This window comes from Ixodes scapularis, unplaced genomic scaffold (assembly GCF_016920785.2).
Source record: "Ixodes scapularis isolate PalLabHiFi unplaced genomic scaffold, ASM1692078v2 PGA_scaffold11__112_contigs__length_91849675, whole genome shotgun sequence".
In the NCBI taxonomy this organism is placed as follows: domain Eukaryota; kingdom Metazoa; phylum Arthropoda; class Arachnida; order Ixodida; family Ixodidae; genus Ixodes; species Ixodes scapularis.
The window spans coordinates 58,637,833-58,654,631 of NW_024609837.1; the positions used below are offsets into that span (position 1 = coordinate 58,637,833).

General features: G+C 42.9%; 2 protein-coding genes across 2 annotated transcripts in view; both read right to left on the minus strand.

Annotated features, from left to right (window-relative positions):
* Positions 1-3,247, minus strand: part of LOC115308867 (peptidylglycine alpha-hydroxylating monooxygenase-like) — a 30,895-nt gene extending 27,648 nt beyond the window's left edge. Inside the window, exon 1 of the mRNA XM_029966973.4 lies at positions 3,128-3,247. Within this exon, the coding sequence (XP_029822833.2) occupies positions 3,128-3,247 (120 nt within the window). The remainder of the gene's footprint in view (positions 1-3,127) is intronic.
* An 8,542-nt stretch (positions 3,248-11,789) lies between these two features.
* The window catches only part of LOC121835075 (peptidylglycine alpha-hydroxylating monooxygenase-like), a 5,430-nt gene continuing 420 nt past the window's right edge, over positions 11,790-16,799 (minus strand). Inside the window, exons 2-4 of the mRNA XM_042289012.1 lie at positions 16,146-16,196; positions 12,638-12,687; positions 11,790-11,970 (exon numbers count right to left, since the gene is read on the minus strand). Of these exons, the coding sequence (XP_042144946.1) occupies positions 11,790-11,970; positions 12,638-12,687; positions 16,146-16,196 (282 nt within the window). The remainder of the gene's footprint in view (positions 11,971-12,637; positions 12,688-16,145; positions 16,197-16,799) is intronic.

Consider the following 16,799-nt stretch of genomic DNA (forward strand, 5'->3'; position numbering starts at 1 on the left):
ATAGAAGACTAACCTGTCACTCAAAATTCCTGCAAAAGCAGCTTCTCTCTCCTCCTCTTTTATGGTGTTCATAAGTATGCGATGTGACGTCAGTGCAAGGAGCCTATTCCCGGGTGCGACGGCGAGGTTCCGGGGGGAGTTTGTGGAGAACCTGTTTGTCGTCACTTGCGCCGTGTGCAACCGACTCTGGGTCGCTGGAAACGTGTCCACGATCGGCGGCGTGTCGGACGAGAAGAAGCGAGAAACGGGCGCGTGCGCGTTGCGGTAGTGTATCGAGTACAGCTCCGCTGGTCTTCCTTCTTCACGAAAGTGGAAAGGTTGAACGTTGTTTTTTTACCTTTTGTGCTCGATGTTTTATCTATAACACGACTAGCCTTGTGCTCTTAGTGCTAGTTCAGAAATCTGGAATGTCATGCTAATTGTACAAAAGTACCCCCCCCCCCCCTTCTTTCCCATTCCCCCTCAGTGAATCGATTTCCAATTGCGTTTTAAAGCAATTAAAGTGAGTATGCACCTGACCCTTATGATTTCATCTCCCCAAATTACAAAAGCGGAGTTCACTACTATTTGTAACTCGACAAAAATGCAACTCAATCGGTTATAGAAGTCACGCTTCAGAACACAAACAGAATTACTGTCGAGACCGGTTAGAACAAAGTCAACGGAATTGAAAATCACTTCACTATATCTGTTATTTCGTTATAACCGACTTTGGTTATAACAAAGTGCAAAAGGGAATGGGAAATCTGGATCGCTTCGCTGTAACCGATATTTCGCTATTCGCCTCGAGATCGAACCGTGCCGCCACTGTGCGGCCGAAATTGGAAACGCGCGAAAGCGGGGATACCGCCGTGCGTCGTCTGCTACGGGCGCACGCTCAGAAGCATGGACCTCGACGACGCAAGCCCGTTTCTGGCTGAGCTTGATATTCCTTATTAAATTCTTTATGTTTTTGTTGCCGTTTCTTCTTACTAAAGGTTGTGTTGTATCGTTTGCCATGCGTAGAAATTCAGCAAAGCGATTATTATTATTATTATTAAGCTTCCATAATCTTAGTGTGTTGTTTTTTATACAATCGCTGGTCCCACGTATTTTTGTTATCTCGCACAAACCGTGGCTTTCATAAAGCATTGAATGTTGAGTGGGTTTGTGGTTTGATTAGAAAATTAACCCGACTAATCGCTATCCTTAAAATAGACTAATCAATTAATCCGTACGTTGATTTTTTCCCGGTCATATTGCGTGAAAGACGTTAAAACTACATATTTTGTACTGGTTTTACTATGTCACAAATGGCATATTGCATTCCCATTCTAGACTTCACGCTGTGAGTCCTACATAAATATGATCACGGGAAGCCTTTTAAAATAAAGTATTTCTTAAGTTATTATTTAAACAGTATAATCACCCTCGGCGAAATGACAAGCACGCTGAAGTGGTTTACCGTGCAAGCTAGTGTCACAAAAGAAATAAAGACGTCAAAAATATTGAAGCCGGCATATTTTACTGCTTGCTGACTTTCTCCAGTACTAGACTCCAATTGAATGGCAAAAAAAAAATTAAAATTAAAGCATTACTTGAATAATCTAAAAGTTAATCGATGAACTGCCCAGTCCCGATATAGGTTAGGTGAGGGCGGAGGGAGATCGGAAAATCTCGTGAAGGTCGCTAGCCCTCATCAGTAAAAGAGTATCACTGCGGCCGATGCTGTCTGTGTCGTGGTGCGCGTCGTTTGTTGGGGTTGCAGAGTCTACTGTGTTTGAATACAAGATTATTTAGCCAGAAATGTATAGTATTAGCCTCTTGACATCCGCGGCCCTCACCAAGAAAATTGAAGGGGGTGAACCCACACTACCGAGAAAAGCATTTAATAGCAGGAACATTGTTGCGTTGCTCGGTTACACTCGTTTATTACAGTCACGGCAGATATATTAGAACAGTTTGTTTCACTTGTTTCAGTTGTCCTGCCAACCGTGCAGTTTGCAGATTTTAACTAGAAGAGACACTCACTCCTCATCGCAACGCAGTAGATTTGTTCAGACTCCAAAAAATTTACCCACACTATGGCACAGTAAAAGGGCAGAGGAACTCAATAGCATGGTAATTTCTAATACAACGCTAGCTTATCTTCATTCTGAATATTTATATTACTGCAAAAGCTTGACGTTAAAAAAAGCATAGAAGCTGCGATTTCACAGCCCACAGTACCAGTATTATGTTAACTGGGTCGGACTTTATTTTTATTTTTTTTTATTTCCACGTTGATGAACCGATACATCCATTTTAAAAGAAACAAATATTTAACATAAATATTCCAGTTCAGCCGGAGACAGGCATCAGTCGTGGTGATCCATGCTCTCCAAAGTCTGCCTAGAGCAGACGACGCACCCACAGAAGCGATTATATAAATTTGGGCCGCACGCTGGTAACACGATTCGATCTTCACTGAAGCACCGAACAGTACTGCATCTTTTTCCGCTAGAATTGTTTTCCCACCGATAGTATGCGACAAAATAAACGGAAGAATCTACGCCGTCTCGCGCGCCGACGTGGAGAGCCTATGGGGCGGCCGTTCTCCTATCCCCGCTTTGATGATGATGATAGCGCGACCGTAGCGCCACCTCTAGGTCGATCTCGAGGCGAATAACTGAATACGTTATAACCGGTATCGACAGAAATAACATTTTGAAGGCACCCGGGACGGAGGAGGAATACGAAAGTAGACACCGAGAAACGAGAAGGAGAACGTCTCAAAATCGCAGTTTTCAGAAGTAAGATATTGAGCCGTACCGTTCTCTCGAATTAAATGTAAACATTTTCTCGTCTCGAAATGATACGCGCTCACAGCCCTCGAATTGTAACGTCTACCGCAATCTACACGTAGTCGTCAAGGTATTACTTTTATAGTATTTACATACATTTAACTTCTACCAAGAGAATATCAACTCGTCCCAGCTCTCAACCTGTCACCAATGATAGTTCACGGGGGTGCACGGAGCGCAGGCTTGGATGAGACAGATAAGTAGGCCACTCCGACAGCTGAACTAACATTTCAAAACTTCGTAACATGCGGCACACAATCCACAAAATAAGTTTAAAAAAATCCAATTTGCATGCCGACAAATACCTGCATTGGCTGTACACCAGGCATCAAGAGTGGAAACTGAACGGCCGCCGAAACGAATGAAATATTTCCCACGAAAGCAACGGCGATAATCATCGCGATACAACCAAAGTAGGACTTCATCCTGCAAACGGTGAACAGCAACTGCAGCATCGATGTACAGCCACATGTCAGGAACACCTGCGAGCTCTGCAGGATGTGTCTCATTAGCCTGTTTTTTGTATTTCGGTATTTTTAGATAGTCTAGTTGTTACACTCGATGACCCCCATACTGACAGTGCGGTGAAACATACGAGCTCGCCGGACAAATCAAACACCTCCCCTGCTCACTTTACCCCGCTCTCTGCGCCCGGGTACAAGCGAGAGCCAGATAATGTGGCGGAATAGAGGCGTGTGACTGGCTCAGCAATGACGTAGTTTCCACTGCACTGCCAGCTGAGGGGTGAAACGGGTATAGTCAGGTAAAAAAAGACGTAGAAACGCAGCATGCCTGAAAGTTATGTCAGTGTGCTTTGGACTTTCTGAAAACATGTACTTTGCCTTGCGTCTGAGCGAGTGGTATGGCGATAGAGGACATTCCAGCACAGAAAATGGAGTAAGAGAAGTTTCCTCTCTCCTCACACCCCAGTTCGTCGTCTACTGCGTAGACTGAGCAGTACCGAACATCCGGCTGGCTAGCAAGCACGTTTTAAAATCGCGTCACTTCGGCAATTTCAGGTGCAAATGCACCTATGGCGGTTATCGTACAGTGTTATACCCGGTAAAAACACTAACCGGACACAATCTTGGTGTCACCTCCCGTGCAATTAAAATAAATGTGGGCACCTTTGTCAACACTGTGGTCAGACAGTCGCCTCCGACCATTAGTCAATATGCCTGCAGTAGCTTCTCACTAGATGGAGTTTGTGCTGACGTAGGCCTCTAGCAACTATAAATTGAAGGTGTGAATAATAATAATAAAAAAAACTGAATCACCAAATAAATAACAACCGGGTGTATTTTCTTTTTTTTTTTAGCGAACAAGTAATTTGTACATAATTAGTTTCTTGCTAAGCCTTGGATATGAAGACCTTAGAGGGCTTACATTATCGCTGATGTTTGTAGTGGTCTATTTGTAACCAAAATGCCCTTTTGTGAGGCTTTGGTGGAACTTGGGAAGCGACTATGGGTACGCGACTGGCTTCAATGCGCCGCCAAAAATCAAACGACGCGAATGCGCCGTCAGCGTATTGTGCTAAAAAAAAAGAAAAGAAAAGAAAAAGAAACATTGTTATTTATAGGAAAAAGAAAGAAACGAAAGAAAAAGTAAAGCAGCTAACTTTGACGTGACGTGCATTCTTAACAGAATTCTACCACTTATGGCTGGCAACGCGTGCGTGAAAAAGTCTGCCTTGTAGTTCATTGTTTTTAACCACAGTATTTTTTTTCTTTTTACAGCGGCAGTTGTTACGGGCGCTTCCCCCCCGGTCTTTCGACGGCGTGATCGCAAATGAATTCAGTTTCCCCGCTAAATCGAGCAGAAAAATGAACGTCACGTGACCTATGCACTAATTCCAGTTCCCCGCTAAATTTGGCAGAAAAATTTGGCGACGATATGACGATCGTCATCGTCATATCGTCCAATAAGCGGCAGGCTACCGTTGTCTCAACGCATAACGCCACATGATCGTCCCCAATTGTTTTCTGTTTTGTTTTGTTTTGTTCGCACGGCGTTTTTTTTTTTTTTGTTTTGTTTTGTTTTTTTAGAGAGCAAGCGAGGTTTTTTTGAACTGGTCCTTATTTTCTGCTGACGCAGTAGACGCCGCAGCTGAGGAGGTAGTACTGCCGGTGGACGCCACTGCTGTTGATGTAACCGAATGAAGCAATCTAACCATACATATTAACTGAAATCGAAACAGAGCACTGAAGGCTCTTCCTGGAGCTGCCTTAAATGTTCCGGAAACGCGACGTGCAGCCGAGGGGTACTGCTATTGACCTTTTTCGCGTACTCTCGTCCCCAGCCATCTAATAGGCGCATCTGGTATGGGCAACGAAAAATAATTAAACGTTTCAACCTGAAAATAGTAAAAAAATAGAGCGGAAGCAAAACGGAAATGTGTGACGGTTACTCTTATTTCGTAAATGCCTTCTATTGGCGTGGCAAAGGCAAAGCAATGTTTTCGCCCATACTGGAAGTGACGTCAATTCAAGATGGCGGCGAAGAAGATGTAGGAAGCGCAAGCTGGCGCCGGCCTGGAAGACAGATTTTGATGGATGCCAATATAAGTCTTTCTCTTATATGTGTTTTTGTCTGGTGTAACCACAATATAAAAAAGTTAATTAAGGTCCAGACACCAAACTGTATTCGGTGGTCACTGACAGATTAAGACACGAACGGGCGTGACTCGTTATGTTAATTCACTTTTCTCGCTACGTGATTGGCTCTTCGGCCTTCTTGTCGGATAATGCTGTATTCTCATTGGCTGGGGAACGATAATGAGATGCAAGGGACTCGCCACGCCCCGCGTTTTTTAAGCTCCCAGTGGCCTTTTTTATATATATATATATAATGTGCCACAGGCCTGAGCGGCGTCGTAATGCTCATATTTAATAATAATAATGATAATAACATTACTACTACTAATAATAATATTAATAATGAAATTTATTTCCCATTCGATACAGGAACGGAGGAAACAGGGGGAAAAAGCTGTTTAACAGCTTGACGGAGCCCCTGCTCCCTTACAGTTCCATATAAGAAAGTAAAATGCAAAGCAATAAAAAATATGAAATTTTTTAAAGAAACATTTGTTACAACCTATCGCAGAAAGCCAACTTATTCAATTCAAATAAGAAAATAAATCTTGCATTGTGACAGGCATTATATCAACGTTTTTGTTTAAGAGGAAATTTAGCAAAGTAGGGGTAGCATATACTTTAGAGGCTGCAAGAAATAGGTGTTATGGCAAAGAATTGCACACCTCAACGTGCCGCGAATGAGTTAAATAAGAGGTAATATGTCCTTTAGTTTAAAAAGTATGGCCAAAATATCCACTTTTTTTTTTTGCCTTAAAACGGACCACAAGTTTATACGTGTAGACATCGAAAACACGCAATAAATTATATTGTTCAAACAAACCCTGGGTGCTTGAAATATAAGAAACATTCGCAATGAGGCGAACAAATTTATTTTGTGATAGATGCATTTTTGTAGATTTGAATTTATGGTGGCACCCCCTACCAGGTGGCAGTAGTTTAAGCGGGATATAAAAAAGTTTGATATATAATTTGTTTAATGTTGTTTGGTGAAATAAAACGGTTTCGTGAGATTAATCCAATGACCCTGGGCAATCTAAGAAGTACATAGCTTACATGATCGTCCCAAGACAAATCCTGGTTAAAAATAACGCCAAGGTTTTTGAAATTCTCCACTATCCCCATAACATTTGAATTTATTACGAGACTTTTCGTCATAAAAACACTTTTATTTTTTTGGTTCGAAACAGAATGGCTTTTGTTTTACTACGATGAATTTAAGTCCGTTGTCTCATGTCCAATTTTGCAGCCCTGTTAAAGTATCATTTGCGCAGTTGACAAGTTCAGCACTAGTCTCAGCCGAATATAAAATGGTTCTATCATCTGCGTATATAACAAATGTAGCAGGAGGATCTATGTTAACAATATCGTGAATATAAATGTTAAATAGCAAAGGTACCACAATACTCCCCTGTGGCACACCGGAGAAGACAGATTTCGTTTCACCTGAAAAACCATTTAAATAGACAAACTGCTTACGATTACTAAAATATGACTGAGGCAATTTAAGTTCTTGACCCAGAATCTCATAAAAAATTATATTATAGATAATCAAATGCTTTCGTAAAATAAATAAATACTGCTAAAGCCATGTGGTCTGCCTCAATACTCTCTAGATTACATTATTTTTGTTCTAGTAATGCAAGATCGGTCGAACGATGCTTCATGAACCCACATTGATCATTAGTAATTACACGATACTTATTTTTAAAAAAATAGACAGACGAATGTGTATAAGTTTTTCGAAGCCCTTAGAAAAAAACCGGGGACTTTCCCTTAATTCGTTTTCTGAAGCAGCCATACCCTAAAAAGGCTCACTAAAATATAGGTATCAAACTACCTACTTATCTTACGAATATCTCTGTGTCACTTTCTAAAACCGCCATAGTGACAAGCATGGAGGTAAGAACATGATGGTAAACCTGAAACAAGGGCAAGGAAAAGAAAACGCAAAGGAAGACAGAAAAACAGACAACGTCTCAGTAAAGGAGGTAGGAAGAGGGAGGGAGCTTATTGGTCCGACATGACGCCACCAGAAGCGGGGCTGGAAGAGACTTCCGGTTTGGAGGGACACCGCTTCAGCGATGACCAAAACCGAAAGACGCCATTGGACGGACTTGGGCACCTTTGAGGTCGTTCCCACCTACCGCGACCTCTATTTCCGGTCACACTTGAGATTTTCTTGTGTGGATGGTTTCAGCCGGTATGTCGCCTCCTGTTATTCCTACCTCCATGGTGGAAAGTCTCTGAAAATCGTCTGCTAAGCTCGGCGCCGGTGCGCTTGACGCTCGCGACATCTGTCGGCGGCAGAATTAACTAGACGAGCCCGGTCGTGCCGTCGTCTGCGAATGCCGCGGCAGATAGCCCGAAACAGGCTTTTTTTTTTTTTTTTTTTGAGCGAAATAAGTTTATTTGTTGATATTTTAACTCTATACGTGCACCACCTAGCTGCACCTCTGTAGTAAATCGCAACACGCTACATTGAGAAACCGATTTTTTCTGACTGTCCAAGGTGGGATCGAAACGTTAGTGTACATGCTGCATGTAGTGAGACTCACTTCGCACGCGCTAGAGGTACTTGAATTACTATGCAATTTTTTCGTAAAATCTCATTTAATCACCGCGTTAAAAACTAGACGAATCGCTCCGGCGAGTACGCAGGCTCTGTTACACCTGACTGCACCTTTTACTGCGCTTCATGAGAACATGATCAAATTCTAGGCTCTTCTTGCATCTTTCACACAAAATAAAATAATGGTTCATATTGCTTCCCGGTGTAGATTCTTGCATGGCAGCGACAAAACAAATCCGCAAGGTAGCAATCAGAAGCGTTTCAACGCAGATTTGACGTCCTTGTATCTTTTCTTTAATAAATTCGATGAAAATATAAATAATATTGTCTTATTGTGAAGGAGGCTTGGAAAAGATAAAGTGCTTCGAGGCAGTGCTGGGCTGCTTTACCGTGTTAGACTTGGCAACGTTGCACAGAACAATAGATGCGAAGTACAATTAGCAGAGGAAGCGAACCAGAACATTTCTCGGCAGATTGATATTTGCCTTCTGCAGTCTGAACGATGCAGTGCTCGTATACAATCTTCCAGCTGGAATCGGCTGACGTGGCTGAGCCCTGCGAATTCATTATGGTAAAAAGGCAGAAAACGTTTTAAGAAAAAGAGATTAAAAAAAAAAATCTAGTCCGCTCTAGCTTCAAAATTTCAGAGCGAAAATATTATTTCTAGCTCCAAATCTTCGGGCCCCAGACTTTTTTTTTTTTTTTGTCCCAGTATGGTGATATATGCAGTTAGTGAAATTCAACAATCATGTTATCGTCTTTTCAATAATATCGCTCTACCCGTATCAGAGCTGTCCATCTTATATTGTTTAAATACGTTTACAAGTCGACGGCCTATTTTGCTTTGCTACACTCATGGCCCGGTCAGGATGGTGACGACCGATGATGATGTTCGCCCGATGTAAGTCCCCCGGGAAGTCGAATAACAAAAAAAAAAACAAAAAAAAAACACTAAAAGTTGTTCGATCCCGCTGGACACATTACGACGTTGGTTGGTTTACGATGGCCGGTGTGGCCACGTTTCTTTCAAAACAAAACGACAACAAGTCAACAGTAATTTACATGACAAAACTCGGAAAATTAAAACCCATATTCTAGTCCCCCAGTCTCAAGAGCCGAATCTGCCTGATCTCAAAAGCTGAATCCCCGAGAATCCTCTCGGCAGCCTTTTTCTAGACTCGTAGGGGCCTCCTTTCCCTCCAGAGACGGGCCAATCACTTCAAATTTGCCCATTGTCACGTGGTACACTCTTACCCAATGACCAGCGAGCTGTCAACCTGACACCCCCCCCCCCCCCCCCCCCCCCCCCCCGACACTTCAAGGGTCAAACCCAAATTCTTTGTAGAGTCACCACATGCTTTCTTCGCCGTCTGGCTGGCGCCACAGAGTTAAGTTGTTGCGTCCACTAAAAGCGAAGTTTTCTACACTAAGCGGCGAAATACGCAGGACACAAGCACACCCGCTTAAAAGCCACAAGTGCGGACAGAAGCCCAAGACAGGGGTTTTCCGGCGCCCCCCAAACTGAAACCCAATCCGTTTGTTAACGACCGGGGTCCAACTCTTCTCCACCGAGCCCCGCTGCTGCTCGAAGCCCCCCGCGCTTGAGAGAACAAGACGACTCCCCGTTCACTCTCACCCCCTGCCGCGGGTCTGCGAGCAAACGCCCAAAAATGTGAACCCAATCATAGGCAGATAAAAAAAAAAAAAAAAAAAAAAAAAACGATGCCGACACAACTGTAGAACGATAAACTTTTCTAAAACAAATCTTATTTACTTCTAACAAACTCATTCGTTACTTAACATAAGCTGTCTATTCAATTTAAAATAAAAACGCAACAACCTTTTTTTTGTTTTGTTTTTGGAACGTGCTATTTCTTTTATTTATTCGGAATATCTATAAAGGCTCTCCAAAGAAGGATATCACATTGGGGAAGGGTGGGAGTCATATATGTACCAAAAATATAGAAAAGTGATTAAACAACAAAATAATGGAAGCATGGCAGCAAAACAAAATGTACGAAATACGTCGCATCGTCAGGCACGAATCAATGTTTCTCGTATAATATCGCTCTGCAATACTGAGATAGCACCTATTAGCTATATAGACGGCGACAGTTTAAGCACACATTATACATGTACTACTCCGCCTCCATTGCAAGCTTTTTCTGCCCTTGATAACACTTCGTCGCATGCGCAACAAGAAAAAAAAAGTTTTACGCATTTTTGATACGCTGAGCAAAGTAGTTCTTGCAAAGCTTTGCTTGGAGGGGGAAGAAACAATGCTTTTTTGGGGGTTTGAAACAAGTACGTCTTGGTAAAACAACACGTAGCTTATATAAAATGAACCTACACATATTTTAATTAACTACATAACGATAAATTCTCCGCGAGGAACCGGACTACTTTTATTTAATTCACTACAAAAAGGCGGGAATTAGTAATGCTCCTCGAGGAGCCGGACTACTTTTACTGCTGTTCTCGAACTGAATGCGAGTATAATGCTTGCTGGAGGCGGAGCATCTACAGTGACCTGTCACCGACTATAGGCCTTAGTTTTCGCACTCTGAAAAACTGCATAGAATAAAATAAAGATGGAATAAAAAAGAAAAAGAAAGACTCGACTTTTAACGGGATGCATCGTTCAATGTATTTCATTGGCCCAATACTGGGCACTGCAAACCAGCTCACAGCCCCCGAATTTCAAGAATTCAGTCAGGTTTTCGTATTTACGTGTAATAACAATGCGTTTGACACTTTCAGACTACGGACATTTCCAGCGCCGTATCACCCCGGGAAAGAAAATGTCGAGTGACCAAGCTGCGTACGCAGACGAAAATAATTAGAAGGCGTCCTACAGCCCAGCAGACAAAGATTGCAGCGCGCCGAAGGCTGAAAACGCCCAGGGAGCAATCACGTATCAAGGAGCGTGAATTCACATAATAATTCCTCGCCTCGAGTTTTTTAAGTCGACAGTGACAGCGATGTACGCGAACAAAAGCGTAGCTGTGGTCGAAGTTCGCGATTGGCCTAATCATACGCTTCTTGCATTGAGTGACGACGCCTGCCCAATCACCGGTTCGCGGTGCGGCAAATCCCGTCAACCAGGGTGAGTCAAGTACTGGTCATGACGTCACGAACGGAAACCGTAAGGGGGCGCCCCCCTAATATCTCGGGGCTAATAGGAACTTTGGTATTCGCTCAGCTTTGGGGTTGAACACGACGAAAGTCCGTAAGGCTTATGCCCGTCCTTATTGTTTCTTTTTTTTTTTTTTAACTTCGTCAAACGACCATGGATCTTCTCCACTGGCTCAGATGCTATCAGTGGGTGTTTGGCCCACACATAGGACGTTGAGAGTTATATCATAGCCTTCTCTATACTCACAAAGCCTGGCAGTTCGACGACGGAGGCAAACAGTGCCCGGTCGCAGATTTTTAGCGCAAGGATCTGGCAGCAAAGAGCATCAAAGCGCCATTTCTCGAAAAATTCGGACGTCAGCGCACAGCTTTTGCAGCGGCGAGGACCCGAAACACACTTGCTCGCTCGGAAGAAGTGTGTTTCGGCGTCTCGCCGCAGCGGGGCGCCAGTCACGTGGCTCTCCTCTCATCCGTTGTCTGCCGCTCCCCCTTTTTCGTTTCGGCGGCCGCTTCTCGTGGCGGTCTGCCAAGCTTTGTCAGTACATAGGAGGCTATCGGTCTATCCACTATTCTTCCAATCGGAGCAAATCAGAGCTCGGCATTCTGACGACACCGCAACCGCGGCGCAAGAAGCAGTCGACCTTGATCTCCGCATAGGGCGTATCAATCGAGAGTGCTGGCGTCTTCGTCGATTGCGGGCGTGACGTGGTCTTTGAGCATCGGATCTGTTCTCCAGTAGTAAGTCGGGGACGCTTCGGAGTAACACAAACCCTCTTCTAGAATCTTGTCTCCGTCTGTGTAGTACATCACATAGAAGTCGCACATCTCATCTTCCGATGTGGGGCTGTAGAGGAAAATATTGAGATCGCAATTAAACCTTAGTGAAACCCTTTCGACACACGCGTAGTAGAGTTACAAAAAACACAAATAAAACTATTACGACAATTTGAATGCTTCGCAGGGGCAGTAAAAGTAGCTGGAATAATTAGCCTTATTCTATCGATGCCTCTTGGAGAAGTACGGATGAAGCGAATCTGCCTTGTAATAGGTGGTTCATTGGTCTAGTTGGTAGTTCAGATCTTCGCACAACATGACTGAAGGTTTCGTAGTATTTGGGAGATCCAATCTACGTACAATATATATATATATATATATATATATATATATATATATATATATATATATATATAAAAGGTGGCCCATAAGATTGTTAGAACTCTTTCAAGCCTCGAGTGAAAAAATGTTGCGGAACAAATAAGAAACTATAGACGTAGATAGGAAAGGTTCCAGGGTTACCCGACAGATGGCGTCAATGTGTTCGCTCGTCGCAATCAGTTACGAGAGGTTTCACTGCAGTCGGTTACACTCAAACACGAATGTGCGAACCAGGCTTACGACTCACTACTTCACAGATAAAAATTTGATTTCGCATGGCATATATACAACCGCAACAAAATGTCTAAAGCAGTGACAATTTTAGTGACCCAACATCTTTAGGTAAATATCCTCACCCTACGTAAGTGTCTCTGCTCCTGAAGTTTTTCATGGTGCAGCGTGCAGCCTGAAGCAAAAATAAATACGGATAAGGAATGTGTTAGCAATTGTTTAACACGAAAGAATAAAATGTAATTTTAAAGAAATGAGCCATCCACTCAATGTTTGGCAGGATGTTACTTCACTTACAGAAGCACTGTGTAGTCAGTCTTAAAAATAACACGTTCCAAGTACCGCCTTACTGCAACTTCGTTGCTTTTTGGTTGCTTTTAACAGTAACGAGTTACTCTATATTGAAGGTGACTTGCAACCGTAATTTTATTACTTTGTCTAGACTAACGACGAGAGTAACGAATTTATTTTCGCCGTTACTTTTCACGGTTTCTTCAGTATTAAGGTATAATTGAACGAGTATAATGTAGCCATCGCTTACACTTATCAAATTATGTTTTCCGGCAACTGGAGTGTCATGTTTGGCTTGTGCCAACATGCGCCCACATTACTTGCACTTTTTGTAATAAATTTAGGGCGAAGGATCTTCTGCTTTTTTCCCTTGATTTGTAGCTTTATGGAAAAGTAACTTAAAAGCAGACATGTACACGTTACCCAAAAAAGTAACTGAATATTCTTACTCGTTGCTCGCTCAAAAAGTAACTAAATACGTTACTCGTTACCGATTCTAAAAAGGAACGCGTGAGTTACCTTAGAATTAACGAGTTACTTTTCACGTTACTTTGGCGACCAAATGCACAACTATTTTGTTTCATGGTTTATTGTTTTCTTTTTAGTAGTTGTTGCACTTAAGCAGTAGCTGCCTGTCAAAGTTTTCATCGGTTATGTTTCCCCGCTTCCTCAAGAATACATCTTCGGCGACGCTGAGGAGTCGTTCTACCGACGCGCTTGAAGGAACGGCAGTGTTGTGCTTCAGGAAGAGCTGGTGAATCTTCGCGAACTGCGCCTTCATTGAGGACAGCGGGTAATGGGTTATGTGCCTTCCCGTGTTGGGCAACCTCTAAGTTTACATTCGGTCTGTACCCGGTTCTGGAAGGTTCAATCAACGAACCTTATTGTGTTCGCTGGGTGAAGGACATTCCCAGCTGTAGAGTTGAGTACAGCAACGTTTATCGCTGGACACGTCAGTCAAACTGTTCGACTGACGTGTTCAACGATAGACGCTGATACACTTTTCATACTGTTTAGTTGTTTTTCGGGTTGCCCACCTACCGTTCTCTCAATAGACGCACACTCAGGTTAGAATAAAACGAGGCCGTTTAAGCGGTGTTGTACACGCTACTCCTCAGAAGTAACGAGATACCGTTACTCGTTACTTGACCTTAAAAGTAACTAAGTACGTTACTCGTTTAAAGTAACTAAATACGTTACTCGTTACCGAAAATAGTAACTAGGAAGAAGTAATTCGTTTATTGTAACGCGTTACGTACATGTCTGTTTAAAAATAACGCTGCTACTTTTAAAAGTAACTGTAACGAAGGACTTTTTCCTTGTTGCAACTGCAACTGTAGCTTCACTGCTATCATCTGAATGTAAATGTAACGAATAACTTTTTTGAAAGTAACTTACCCAAGACTGTGTGTCATGTGAAGCAAATTTTAAATAGGATTTTTTATGTTAAATTTTTAGGGTGTGTAGATATAGTGCAATGGTTTTGTTATCCCTATACCATAATTTTGATACCCGCATCCAACCCGCCTCCCCAAAATGTAAATTCAAATCCGTATTTTTTTGTATTTTTTATGTTGCGGGATCCACTACTCTGCAGTTTTTAATTTTATTGTTGTAATTCTTGGCTTATATATTATCCATTTTTTTGACACATGAGCGTTTGCGAAAATCAAACCTTGTAAAATTCGAAGCATCGGCCTCGTTTACCCACCAGAAAGTCGTACATAAATCTACGACAAATGTCTAGACAATTGTGTTGCTTCCGTGAAACCTTCTAGCATCAGAAACATTCATATCATCGTTTAGCAAACACGTCCAGCCTGCTCAACAAGACGCCCACGTTCACGGTGCTCTTCGCCGGATAATTTAACGTGCGGAATGTGTACACTTGAAATGATAAACCTGGCAATCTTCCAGAACCTTCTAACCCACTCATGCTCTCCCACCTCGCCTATACCTCTCCTCTTGACTCCACCCCTGGTAGTATGACCTTTCCGCTGACCAATCAGTGTCGAGCACTTCACTCTTCCTCTCCCGTCCGCCAACCAATGTGTGTTGGGGCTCGTGGCCACGCTTTTATCCAGACTCACATAAGCTTAACCATCTATCAAACAAATGTTTAACAAATGACTATTGGGCGTCATTCAAGGGCGGTTAATAGGACTGCCTTCTGTGTGCAAGATCCGCCTTCCACAGTTTTGTCGGTGTGGGTACCCATAATGTTGTGTGGATATACCGAGAACTGCAAGCGATTAAGCTGAGCTATAAATGAAAATCTCCCCGACTCATTAAAAACATTATCCAAGCTGATAATTGAGCACGTTCTTCAAACTGATTTCAATTCTGCTCATACGTGGAAAAAATTAAGCCATTTGACAAACGATAAAAATAAATATAAATATTAAACGCAGTAACATTTCTGGGTTCACCAAGCTGTGAGATCAAGTGCTTCCCTTCATCGTTGCGCAGTAGCTAATTAAGCGAGGAAAACCTTAAATGCTGTATAATTATACACCAACCTAATTTCACCCCACAAATCTAACGGGAGGCATTTCCCTGTGAAATATGGCGAGAAAACCTAGATTTGCGTGTAGCAATTAAATTTTTTCATTTCAATTAATTTTTTTTTTTTTTTGCTGTTTAGCGGGACGCGTTTCACCGTTAAATTTAGCTTGAAAACCTGAATGGGTGTCTACACCAGTTCAATTTAGGAGGAATTGGGCACCAAAAGGACGCCGTTCTGAGGCAGATTGAGAGCGCCGAGTGAGCACCAACTAGAATAATCAAAGCCTGTGAGCTAGAATTCTGACGTTATCGCGGTGAGATCGAGCGAAGACACGGATTGGTTACGAGTGTGGCGTCATCGTTCGGCTGGGCCTCGTGTCCGATCAACGCGTCGAATCGGACGCTCGGCACCGGGCTCGGGTCCAATCGCTGATATGGCGCCATCCGACCGTGATGACGCCCCACTCTTTCTAACGATGACGTCGTGCCCAGGCCTTGCCTTCCTGGTGATATTGAGTTGCGTTACCTGTTCTGCATCCTTCGCAACTCCGAGAAGTCCTCCCCTCAGGAGGAGGTCGAAAGGGTAACGCAACTTCCCACTTGAACGCCCATCGTACTTCGACATTTCGCCGCTTGGTATCATCTTTATGTGGAAAATGTCTATCGATATTAAAGATAATTTATCACGCGTTACTGTTAAATGTTTGCTTCCCGATTATCCGCAACTTAGCTTAAGGAGGGTTCATCTCAAATGGGTTTCTTGGTTTCGTTGAATTCTAAATGTGTCCTGCCAAGGTACTCCGTAAGGACTAACCAGTTTAAAAGCGTGGCACCTACCAAAATATCCCCCTTCACAATTGTCAGACCTTTTTTTGACGGATAAAACATCTGAAAAAAATGAAAAAAGGTCAGCATTTTGAAAGCTGTAAATGTTTCGTGTAGATATGCGGATAGACAGCAGTCAGAGGCAGCAGGTGTTGCTGGTTTGCTGACACATTGCAAACCGGCAAGACAAATGGACGATTGAGTGAACAGCAGTGGTGCTCTATGGACAATAGGTTACCTGGCCAGAGCCCAAGGGATAACATACAGGCGCACTTGCGCGCGAGCGACAATAGAAACAGCAGCATGAGGGTGCAGTACGCCGACACAACATCCCCTACTTTAGTGTATATGGAAGTTTACATGAACATAAAGGCTTTATAAATCACTACAAGAGCGCTAAAAAAACTGAAAATGCTCAAATGCATACTCGCAGCCTGCGCTTGCGCACGAACGACTATAGATACGATTACATGACAATGTCGCACGCCGACACAACAGTGAACACGGTCACCAAGTCTAAAATCGAAAGTCTTGACAGTCTCTCTTAAAGTTTTCAACGATTTCATCAATATACCATTCGCTTCACGGCACATTAAAAAGGTTGCGCACATTAAAAAGTTCTACACCCTGAAGGGCGTAAATAACGGTTCCCTGGACTAACATCCG